Source organism: Salvelinus sp. IW2-2015, unplaced genomic scaffold (genome assembly GCF_002910315.2).
Source record: "Salvelinus sp. IW2-2015 unplaced genomic scaffold, ASM291031v2 Un_scaffold3659, whole genome shotgun sequence".
NCBI lineage: Eukaryota > Metazoa > Chordata > Actinopteri > Salmoniformes > Salmonidae > Salvelinus > Salvelinus sp. IW2-2015.
In genome coordinates, this window is record NW_019944936.1 from 40,399 (window position 1) to 52,336 (window position 11,938).

General features: G+C 42.3%; 1 protein-coding gene across 6 annotated transcripts in view; it reads right to left on the reverse strand.

Annotated features, from left to right (window-relative positions):
- The window catches only part of LOC112076279 (uncharacterized), a 47,078-nt gene that overhangs the window by 32,079 nt on the left and 3,061 nt on the right, over window positions 1-11,938 (reverse strand). For 2 of the 6 annotated variants that reach the window (XM_070441244.1, XM_070441242.1), the window contains exons 1-10: window positions 11,619-11,930; window positions 10,563-10,874; window positions 10,368-10,424; window positions 9,788-9,850; window positions 9,595-9,618; window positions 9,291-9,338; window positions 9,048-9,101; window positions 8,801-8,857; window positions 8,586-8,672; window positions 8,406-8,424 (exon numbers count right to left, since the gene is read on the reverse strand). In XM_070441244.1, coding sequence (XP_070297345.1) covers window positions 8,406-8,424; window positions 8,586-8,672; window positions 8,801-8,857; window positions 9,048-9,101; window positions 9,291-9,338; window positions 9,595-9,618; window positions 9,788-9,850; window positions 10,368-10,424; window positions 10,563-10,874; window positions 11,619-11,919 — 1,022 coding nt within the window. In that variant the 5' untranslated portion in view covers window positions 11,920-11,930. Of the gene's footprint in view, window positions 1-8,264; window positions 8,297-8,405; window positions 8,425-8,585; window positions 8,673-8,800; window positions 8,858-9,047; window positions 9,102-9,290; window positions 9,339-9,594; window positions 9,619-9,787; window positions 9,851-10,367; window positions 10,425-10,562; window positions 10,875-11,618; window positions 11,931-11,938 lie in introns of those variants that run through there. The other 4 variants (XM_070441243.1, XM_070441240.1, XM_070441241.1 and 1 more) reach the window with 3 other exon arrangements.

Sequence of the window (11,938 nt, forward strand, 5' to 3'; positions counted from 1 at the left end):
TTATCCTATCCTAGGTATTCCTTAAAGAGGTGGGTTTCAGGTGTTCCGGGAAGTGTGATTGACTCCCTGTCCTGCGTCGTGAGAGGTGGTTCCACCATTGGGGCCAGAGCAGCGAACAGTTTGACTGGGCTGCGCGGAACTGTACTTCCTCAGCGGTAGGGAGGCGAGCAGGCCAGAGGTGGATGAACGCAGTGCCTTGTGGGTGTAGGGCCTGATCAGAGCCTGAAGGTACTGAGGTGCCGTTCCCTCACAGCTCGTAGGCAAGCACCATGGTCTTGTAGCGGATGCGAGCTTCAACTGAAGCCAGTGAGAGGCGGCAGGAGCGGGGTGACGTGAGAGAACTGGAAGTTGAACACCAGACGGGCTCGCGCGTTCTGGATGAGTTGTAGGGGTTTAATGGCACAGGCAGGGGAGCCCAGCAACAGCGAGTTGCAGTAATCCAGACGGGAGATGACAAGTGCCTGGATTAGGACTGCGCCGCTTCCTGTGTGAGGCAGGGTCGTACTCTGCGGATGTTGTTAGAGCATGAACCTACAGGAACGGGCCACCGCCTTGATGTAGTTGAGAACGACAGGGTGTTGTCCAGGATCACGCCAAGGTTCTTAGCGCTCTGGAGGAGGACACAATGGAGTTGTCAACCGTGATGGCGAGATCATGGAACGGGCAGTCCTTCCCCGGAGAAAGAGCAGTCCGTCTTGCCGAGGTTCAGCTTGAGGTGGTGATCCGTCATCCACACTGATATGTCTGCCAGACATGCAGAGATGCGAGTCGCCACCTTGGTCATCAGAAGGGGGAAAGGAGAAGATTAATTGTGTGTCGTCTGCATAGCAATGATAGGAGAGACCATGTGAGGTTATGACAGAGCCAAGTGACTTGGTGTATAGCGAGAACAGGAGAGGGCCCAGAACAGAGCCCTGGGGGACACCAGTGGTGAGAACGCGTGTGAGGAGACAGATTCTCGCCACGCCACCTGGTAGGAACGACCTGTCAGGTAGGACGCAATCAAGCGTGGGCCGCGCCGGAGATGCCCAACTCGGAGAGGGTGGAGAGGAGGATCTGATGATCACAGTATCGAAGGCAGCCGATAGCTAGAAGGATGAGAGCAGAGGAGAGAGAGTTAGCTTTAGCAGTTAGCTTTAGCAGCGCCTCCGTGATACAGAGAAGAGCAGTCTCAGTTGAATGACTAGTCTTGAAACCTGACTTGATTTGGATCAAGAAGGTCATTCTGAGAGAGATAGCAGGAGAGCTGGCCAAGGACGGCACGTTCAAGGAGTTTTGGAGAGAAAAGAAAGAAGGGATACTGGTCTGTAGTTGTGACATCGAGGATCGAGTGTAGGTTTCTTCAGAAGGGTGCCACTCTCGCTCTCTTGAAGACGGAAGGACGTAGCCACGGTCAGGGATGAGTTGATGAGCGAGGTGAGGTAAGGAGAAGGTCTCCGGAAATGGTCTGGAGAAGAGAGGAGGGGATATGGTCGAGCGGGGCAGGTGTTGGGCGGCCGCCGTCACAAGACGCGAGATTTCATCTGGAGAGAGAGGGGAGAAAGAGGTCAGAGCACAGGGTAGGGCAGTGTGAGCAGAACCAGCGGTGTCGTTTGACTTAGCAAACGAGGATCGGATGTCGTCGACCTTCTTTTCAAAAATGGTGACGAAGTCATCTGCAGAGAGAGGAGGGGAGGGGGAGGAGGATTCAGGAGGGAGGAGAGGTGGCAAAGAGCTTCTAGGGTTAGAAGCAGATGCTTGGAGTTTAGGATGGTAGAAAGTGGCTTAGCAGCAGAGACAGAGGAGGAAAATGTAGAGAGGGGGAGTGAAAGGATGCCAGGTCCGCAGGGAGCGAGTTTCCTCCATTTCCGCTCGGCTGCCCGGAGCCCTGTTCTGTGAGCTCGCAATGAGTCGTCGAGCCACGGAGCGGGAGGGGAGGACCGAGCCGGCCTGGAGGATAGTGGACATAGAGAGTCAAAGGATGCAGAAAGGGAGGAGAGGAGGGTTGAGGAGGCAGAGTCAGGAGATAGGTTGGAGAAGGTTTGAGCAGAGGGAAGAGATGATAGGATGGAAGAGGAGAGAGTAGCGGGGGAGAGAGAGCGAAGGTTGGGACGGCGCCATACCATCCGAGTAGGGGCAGTGTGGAAGTGTTGGATGAGAGCGAGAGGAAAAGGATACAAGGTAGTGGTCGGAGACTTGGAGGGAGTTGCAATGAGGTTAGTGAAAGAACAGCATCTAGTAAAGATGAGGTCAAGCGTATTGCCTGCCTTATGAGTAGGGGGGAAGGTGAGAGGGTGAGGTCAAAAGAAGAGAGAGTGGAAAGAAGGAGGCAGAGAGGAATGAGTCAAAGGTAGACGTGGGAGGTTAAAGTCGCCCAGAACTGTGAGAGGTGAGCCGTCCTCAGGAAAGGAGCTTATCAAGCATCAAGCTCATTGATGAACTCTCAAGGGAACCTGGGGGGCGATAAATGATAAGGATGTTAAGCTTGAAAGGCCTGGTAACTGTGACAGCATGGAATTCAAAGAGCGATAGACAGAGGGTAAGAGAGAAAGAGAGAATGACCACTTGGGAGAGATGAGGATCCCGGAGCAAAGGTCAGTATCATTATTATGCATTTAAAGCTGCAATATGTAACTTTTGGGCTACCAGATAAAACAACAGGTTACCAAAATATTCAAATAGTGATTATATATTTTCAATAAAAAGTTTATTTTAATGAATTCATCGGAGTCAACATGGGTCAGCATCCCCATGGAATGCTTTCGATTTCGACACTTTGCAAAATCCATGCCCCGACTGTTTGGATTGTCAGTGTAGTCCCGACACAAATCTAGGGTTGGTACCCAAGCAAGCTGGTCGATCATTCTAAATGTTCCAATTTGTAAGTCGCTCTGGATAAGAGCGTCTGCTAAATGACTTAAATGTAAATGTTCCATTGCCATGATGGCTGTCAACGTTCTTATGCCTTGCTTGCTAGCTAGGAAACTTCGGCTAACACAGTCACGTCCAACAGTGCAGCCAGAATAAAGCAAAGAAGCTGTATTTGCATTTGTTTAAGCTGTTTCTATAGATTGTTTGGGGAATCCACAGGGAAACGAGGCAAGGGGGGCAGCAGCAGAGTGACTGCACTCCTTTTATCCACTTTATATGTTTTTAAATAAAGCAGTTTTTTGTACTACTTGTTTGTGGCATTTAAGTGTAGACCTAGCTGCTGTAAAATGTAATCTCCACTTTTCCTGTAGAGAAGTGTTGATGGTAGCTAGGGGTTTGTAAAGATGTTTAATGATTCACTGATGCAAGTTTATATATATATATATATATATATAAATAAAAAGCTGTTAAGTTCTTGTTTCTTGCCCCTGCTTAATCAGTACCCTCTTCTGCCAGATGAATTGTATCACTAGTACAGTGACCTCCCGGTTCCTGGAAAATATTGATGGTTAAGTTGTTTTCTACACGGTCAGGACTTTGTTGTTCATCCATCATAGGTTGATGACCATGGCACGATTCGTTGGGAAAATCTGGTACAGTGAGTGTGCAGATAGTTGAGTTCCATCTGAGCCTGGAACACACTGGACATGACATCTTGGTACCAGTCTCCTGAGGGACGGCCCTGATACTGGTCTTTCACTGTTCTCTCCACCATGGAATGTATGATGCTGCTGGTTTGTGGTAGCAGTCTTTCTATACAGTTAGAACGAACCATCTCAAAACAAACATTTCCCATAACTATGAAGCTATGGGAAATTATTCAAAACTTTTCTGTTATGGGTCAGTGCCCACAATGGTGCAATGCAACATGTTGTACCATTTCAGTTTGTCCACAAGGGGGTGCAAGAACTAATTGGGTCTTCAGTTTGATATTCAAAGGTACCCAAACCAGAACATTGCTGCTCCTGGTTCTTTATTCCCTGGAAGTTTAACCAGCTTTTACTCAACCACCCCTAAGGAGAAAATAAATCATTAATGCTGTGGACCTCAAGGCCTGGATTTGAAAAAGGATACACGGGAAGAAGCAAAGCAAGTTTTTACTCTGCCCAGAATCTGTCCACGATGTGAGCAATTCGTATGGAGGTCAATGAGTTGAATTTGGTCAACAAATATTTGCCAATTTTCCGCGTGGGGGTTATTTGATCGARTCCAAGTTTTGTAATTGTTAGGTTGTGGACGCATGTGGCATTTCTGCAACTGAAAAAACTACTTCATATTGGAGTTGTGCCTGTTGTGATACTTATGGTTAACCCATTGTAGCATTGACATTGAAATGGAGGGCTTACATTATTTTAACATAGTCAACTGGGTGGGAATTCCTACGAGTCAGGAGAAATCTGCCATTGAAGGAAATGTAATACTTTAAAATGGAGAGCATAGACAACGCCATTGAAGCGGTCACAGATGCGACCTATCTATGACACGGTCACACTTATCTGCCCTCATTGGCTAGAAAGGTCTCGCCTGCCTTCCATCTTTGAGGACATTGTTAGAGCTCGACTAGCTTGTCAATATAGGCAACACATCAAAAACATGAGGTAGAAGTAGAAACTGGGTGTGTTGACTCAATCCTTCATTTTTAAAACTGCATGTTTATTTGTTTAAAAAAATAAAAAGTTGACATTTCATTGTCACTAATAGAAACAGTACGGAAGCACTAAAAGTCTGAGCAGTTTTACAGCTCTTCAAGTATGTTCATTCAGTTTATAGATTAGTTTATAGTCTCAGCAGGGGCAGATCCAACAGGCCAGGCCAAGAGTGCGGGGCTTCAAGCTGAGCATATTCCGACTCAGTCCTGATCCAATCAGGCCCAACGTCGCGTTTAGCCCGTCCAATAGAAACTAGTCAAGAACCCATCACTTGCTTGATCCAGTGATAAATTTGATTTTGTCCACAGCAGTGCACTGTAGCTAGTCACATCAATCCTTCCAGAAAGAAGAGCGATTTGGTGAAATGGGCAAAGACTGGGGTGATTGCAAAGAGGGGCAGAGGAAGACAAACATGGAAGAGAACATATTGGGAGTAAGAAAGGGGAGAAAGGAGAGATTTTAGGGTTAAAGAGAGAAAAGGAAGACAGATTTTGGATGTAGAGAAAAGGAGAGTGAAAAAAGGGTAAAGTCACTAGCCATGTGGATCATCAACATGCCAGCTGTTTACCTTCCCAATTCTGCCACAAGAGAAAGACCTCAAGCATCTGCATGAATGACTGCAATAACAAGAAGAAACAAATTCAATACCACTTAAATCGATTCTAAAGCAAGAAAACGTTTCCACGTGTAAACAATTTCACTGCTTGGAGAGAGCGAGATAAATAAACATGCAGATCTCCTGGCTCCTCATCCTCTTCCTCCTTTCGGCTAAGCCCGCCGTTTGTGCTGGCCTGGCTCCACCACATGCATCAGAGGCAGTGTACGGGTTTGTTAGTTAGTCGCCTCCCCCCACACCAGGCCCCGCCTCCTCCAGAATGATGCCAGTATCTATTTTGTGACTGGGTATATTGGTACACCATCCAAAGTGTAATTAATAACGTTATCTTGCTCAAAGGGATATTCAATGTCTACTTTTTTTAAACAATAATGGTACTTTGTGAGGCATTAGACAACCTCCCTGTTTTTCTTGGTTGAATCTGTGTTTGAAATTCACTACGTGACTGACCATCTTTACAGATAATTGTATGTTTTGGGTACAGAGATCAGGTAGTCATAAAGAAATCATAATAAACACTATTATAAACACATATTATGCGACTTGTTAAGCAAAATTTTACTTCTGAACTTGTTTTGGATTTCCAAAACAAAGGGGTTGAATACTCATTCACACTTTTTTTTTAACGTAATTCCACTTTGACATTATTTATTTTTATCTTTATTTAACTAGGCAAGTCAGTTAAGAACAAATTCTTATTTTCAATGACGGCCTAGGAACAGTGGTTAACTGCCTTGTTCAGGTGCAGAACAACAKATTTTTACCTTGTCAGCACGGGAATTTGATCTTGCAACCTTTCGGTTACTAGTCCAATGCTCTAACCACTGGATTACCTTCTACCCCGATATGGAGTATTGTGTGTAGGCCAGTGACAAAAAAATCTAAATTTCATACATTTTAAATTCAGGCTGTAACACAACAAAATGTGGAAAACATCAAGGGGTGTGAAGACTTTCTGAAGGCATTGTATGTTTTACCATTTAGATATAAAAGCACTTTATCATATAGTCCCCACATTGAGAAGTCACTAAGTATTTGGCAAATTCATTTATATGTTGTATGAAAGTAGTCACACATTTTGTATTTTGGTCCTATATTCCTTCCCAATAATACATCAAGCTTGTACTCAACACCGTATTTGGATGCATTTGCAGTTGTTTTGGTTGTGTTTTGAATTTTGCCCAATAGGAAATAATTGTATCCAACCGATGGAAGGAGGTATCACACAGTCAATATAATATACATAATTACAGTAGATTTAGCATTTACTAGGGGAAGAAATAAAGAAAATGCTCAAAGGGAGTATGAACCAGACCCTCCAAATATAAATATTATATAATATAATAAGTAAACAGTTACTATTATGGATAGACATGTAACAGAGTCATTGTCCATGTGTATATACAGTAGATATTACCTGTTAAGCAACTTATTTACAGTACTGGATGTGTGATAAACAAAGGATGTCGTGTGAGAAGAAGTTTGTTATGTAGATGTGTGAGACATAGCACAGAAGCCAAGGTTAGTGTCAGTTTGTCTGCAGAGACTGTACAACCATCCGGCTGGTGGGCTAGGTGCGTCTGTCGGGGATTGAGCTGTATACGTGGTACGTATCAGACTAGAGGAAAGAAACAGATTCACTTTAGGGCGTCGAATCTACAGTACAGTAAATGTAATTCATAAGTTTTGTTTATGAGGATGAAACACCAATCTTAAACTGAAAGTCATGCAACAGTGAGAGAAAAAGATACTTTATCCTCTAGTCAGTCTGTCTGTGAAAACAATGCTACATATAATGTTAATAATAAACAATAAATAATTACAAATGAATGGACATTGTGCTGTACTTACATGTTTATTTGCAAATGCCTGTGTATCCACATCAACGGGACCTGCAACATCACAGAGAGACAATTCCATGAGTAAGAGGTTGGTATGTATGAGTGTGTGTTTGAGGGGGGTCATGTGTATTTACATGTCTACATTGCATGTGTGTACTTAGTCGATTTGCCCTGTTGCGTTAGTAACAGCCAAACAGAAGAAGTGCAAGTAACAGGGCTTGATGTCATTTCACACTTTCTCCTATTCTCAAACCACCCTGCAGATCTACAGCTCTATTCTCTCACGCTGATGCTCTGACACATTCATTTCTGTTTTAAGTGTCATATATGCATTTTGATATGGTTGAAAAGGTTAGCACAAAGTTCAAGCATGTACAGTAGCTGTGCACTTGCAGATGGTCCCGGTCTGAGGGACAAACCTGAGGCATGAACGTGGACAGTACAGAAGGGATCTGAGAATCGATTCACATCTCCTGAATCACCTGTAGTAGAGAGAGAAGAGAAGAAGAGGACTTTTATCCTCCAGTCGTACAAACTGTCTGTCTATTCTACTTTCTAACTCGTGACATGAACTGCACCCTCTTGATCACAGGAAGGTTGTTTGGTTTGTGTCATTCTGAGGTCTACACATGTCAATGCAAGATGTAGGTTATTGATTTTACATAAGCTATGTACCTACTTACGAACACATTTAAAGGTTAACATGATTAAGTATCAAGAAACCGTTTTTGGTGAAAAACATCTTATTTGGTAATTAAAAAATGACCATATAAATCTGTAAATAAATATAGCGTTGGTTTGATACTTTGAACATTCATGTTGAAACACTATCATGTAACATTAAGGTCTTGATCCTCAGATCAAACAGTCAGGGCAGAGGATGCTGGTGAGAGGAGTTATAGGAGAGAGGCCTCATTGAATCGTTGAAATGGAATGAAATAGAATGGAGTCAACATGTAGTTTGATTTGTTTGACTCCCGTCTATTAAATCCATTACAATCATACAATGAAGCCTGTCGCTCTCTATAACTCATCCCACCAGCCTCCTCTGTCAGAGGGGTATATGTGTACAGATACCACTGTAATGTAGAATATTCACCATGACTCCGCTGTTCACCGCGCCCATAGACACCAAATTATCTACAACAGAAACACAATGAAAATGGAATTACAGTGTTTGTACATGCCTGTATATATTTATGTAAGTTGTATGTGTGTCTATGTTGATGTATTTTGTTTGGAACATACATTGTCTGTGATCATCCTGTCTGGCTGTAGGTCTGTACAACATAAAAGTATAAGAAGGTTGTGGTAAGAACATCTCATCATGGACAATACAGAACTAAAGGTTGATACAATCTTCATCATATTCACAAGCGGAATTCTTACCTCTGAGAATTGTTTTTCTCTGAAAAACAAATGAGGCTAAATTAATTATATTGAATATAGTCTAACCTATACAATATAATCAAAATTAGTTGATAAATTAACCCATGCCAAATTCACTTACATTAATGTCAGCATGGTAAATTTGCAAATGATTTGTTATGCATAATTAAATGTACTCACTGGTCCTCCTGCAGAGACAGACAGCTGTCAATCCTACCAGGAGCACGCCCACTCCAGAAGCCACTGCTGCCTGCCATAATCGCCCCACTATTTGGTGACATGATGACAACGGGAGAGGTCATTAGCTCTTGGACCACATTATTGTTCGTCTAAGAAAATGTGCACAGCTCTGTTTTCATATGTGTGAGAAAAGACAGCTCGAAAAGGATACTTACCCAAAATGCTTTCTTGACTGTTTGATTCCACATCACTTTCTGTGGAGCTTTGACCTCCTGGGCACATGCAAGAGAGAAGGACAGTTTAATAACAGAGTTATGCAAATATTTCTAAGAATAAACAAATTGTTTGATTAATCCTAAACCTTTGACTGAATTTACATTTGGCTATATTTGCAAAACTGGTTTATGCTTTAATAGACAAAAATATTTAGCAAACTAAATGAAACCTATTGGCTATACTTACTTTCAGTTGGACTCGCTGGGGTGTCAGTGGTCAAAGTACAGCAAACAGTYGACCCTGATGCAAAGCAAATCATTGGATCTGATTATACAAAAATACATCTAAATGGGTTGATTTTAATCAATCAAATATCAACCTCTTTTTGTAATGAGGCAAATTTGTGATGGAAAAAAAAAACATGGAGAAGATAAGCTACTCTATTTGTTTTACTTAAATTTGCTAACTAGATAAAGATGACTAAGAGACCTGATGAAGGATTCACAGCCGTGCTAGGGGTCAAAGGGGAGGTCAAACCTGGTGAGAAGAGATTACTCATATTACACAAGAACAAATGTAAATTAATATAATATCTAAGGTATTTCAATAAGCAGAAAGAGAGAAGTACAATACACATTACCTACAAATCAGATGGACTAAAAATGGTTAAAAATCTGGACTGAAATTACAAGCAGCTATGAATCTATTAGTTAACCGGTCAGAGCTTTAGTGAATGAATGTGAACAAAGATATTGTACTTGCAAACTAAGTTTAAACTGGTGGATCTACTTACTGGTAGTTGGTGTCACTGTGGTGTCTGGGGTAAAGGTAGAAGTAACAGTCGAAACAAATGGGAAGCAATATGACTACACAAGAATAAGATTTTACATTCACATTTGGGTCACTTAATTTTACAGGCCCGTAATCTTAACGCTTGACTGTATAATTGGAACTTGCAGAGATGGTAATTTAGAGGCCCAACACACCTTCTGTAGGACTCACTGTCGTGCTGGGAGGCAAAGTAGATCTAGGACCTGGAGTCAAACCCACTGAGAAAACACATATTAATGAAATTAGCATTTTATTCATGATCGTATTAATGATCATCATGGTGTTGTTGGCCTTTTGAAATACCTTCATGATTTATCTTTTCAAAGTGGGCAAAGTAGGACTATAAAAATCACTACGGACAGATCGCTTCTAGCCCTGGTAGATTATATTTCTCCTCATTATAGAGATGATAAGACCAATTCATAAGGTGATAAGGTCTTTCAGGACAGATAAGGTTGATTGTTGATTGACAGCTTCCTAGAATAGTCCACTGTATCTAAAAGCAGAACCAAAAGCGCATAGATACGATCTAAACACTCGACTAGATGAACACAGACATTCTATTACTTGTGCTGATGATCCAGACATGTTGTTGAGGCTGGTGTCATATCTATAGAACAGCTTAATTATCGAACAGAACCGTTCCTTACACATGAACACAACATTCTTATTGCTAAACTTGATTTGCTTTAAAATAACAGCAGTGCCACTATAAAAGCAAAATGTGTGGCCTACCTGCTATAGAAGGTGTCTGTATAGTTGTTGGATCACTGATGTGAACTCCCACCAGATCTAAAATCATTGGGATTGAAATGTGGTATTTAGTTTGTTGGTCAGAATGAGTAGTCATACTAAGAAGATGCTAAAATCACTGTGAGTCAGATCATGAAGACCTGCAGCCCTGATAGATTTGTTTAGATAATGACTCACGTGCAAAGCTTTTCCCATCACTGCGTGGAGAGAGAGAGTTTGGTCCTGAGCTCACTCTGTAGTCACAGCTCACCTCCTTACGCCTCACTGACTGTAGACGACTGATCAGATCACTATGTTTTGGAGTGAATATACAGAACTGCTGTCCGGATGCTGAGGTGGCTTTTCTCCTCTTGATCTTTTCTGTGAAGGATGGCTGACTCTCCTCTCCAACATACAGGTTACAGGTGGTGTCAGGACTGACGGATCCACGAATCAAACAGATGATGGTGAAGTCCTCATCAAAATGGACTGTAATGTCTGGTTTTGGATCTGTTAGGAAAGGACAGAGACTCCTTTTTACATCACTCTATTTGAATGTATTGTATATGTCACAAGTGACACTGACTCCTACTAAACTAGAGCCTGCCATTCTCTTTAAAGTACGTATCAGCATGTCTTATTTGATATCATGCATATTTATGATGTTTAATCATGTGTGCTGTGTGTTTACAACGATTGCCTTTCACTTAATTCCTTACATTCTCACATGTGAAATCAAATTGAATCGCATGGACTATTTTGCTTGCTGGTATGGTGTGGAGTGATTCCACAGATCTCCCTCTCCCTGCTCGGGAGGAAGAGCCAAACCCTGTTCGGGTAGAAACGAATGAACAAACCCTGGGTAGAGCCAAACTAATCCTGCTCGGGTAGAAACGAATGAACAAACCCTGTTCGGAAGGACCTGAATGAACATTGGCCACCGATCGGGAATCAACTGCTGTGTTAGTTTGGCCCGTTGCTTCTAGTTAGTCTACAGCCCTAAATCCCAGCCTATTTATATATAGGGCCGTGGTGATACTGTGTATTACTGTGTCAAGCTGAGTTTATAAAGAACCTTTGATTGTACTTTGGCCTGTCTCTGTGGTTGTTTTCCGTGGGATCTTAGAACTCTACTTTTGACATGTACATTTCAAATATGTATTGTCTTCACAACAAATATTTTTTAAATGACATTGGATGAGATTGTKATTTAAACAGAATCATTCAAGACAATCTGAATATAACATTTCTTACCAAGAATAGTAAGAGAGACAGAACCACTGTGCATCGATGGATAGTAAGTTTCTACTGTGTAAAAACATCTCAGTTTGATCTCAGCAGATGAACTTTGACCTGCCCTGGAGAGCAGCTCAGTCCCCGTGAGTGAACGTGTATAGGGTGAGTGTTTAGGATCTCCCCTCTGTGTAGAAGTAATAGTGAGACACAGAGACAGATGGAGGAGTCTGACAGATGAGTCTCTCCCTCTGATGACTGAAGAACTCACTGTCAGCCTGGGAGGAGGTGGGTCTCTTTGAAAGTTGCATTTAAAAAACATTACAGGTAATCCATACATA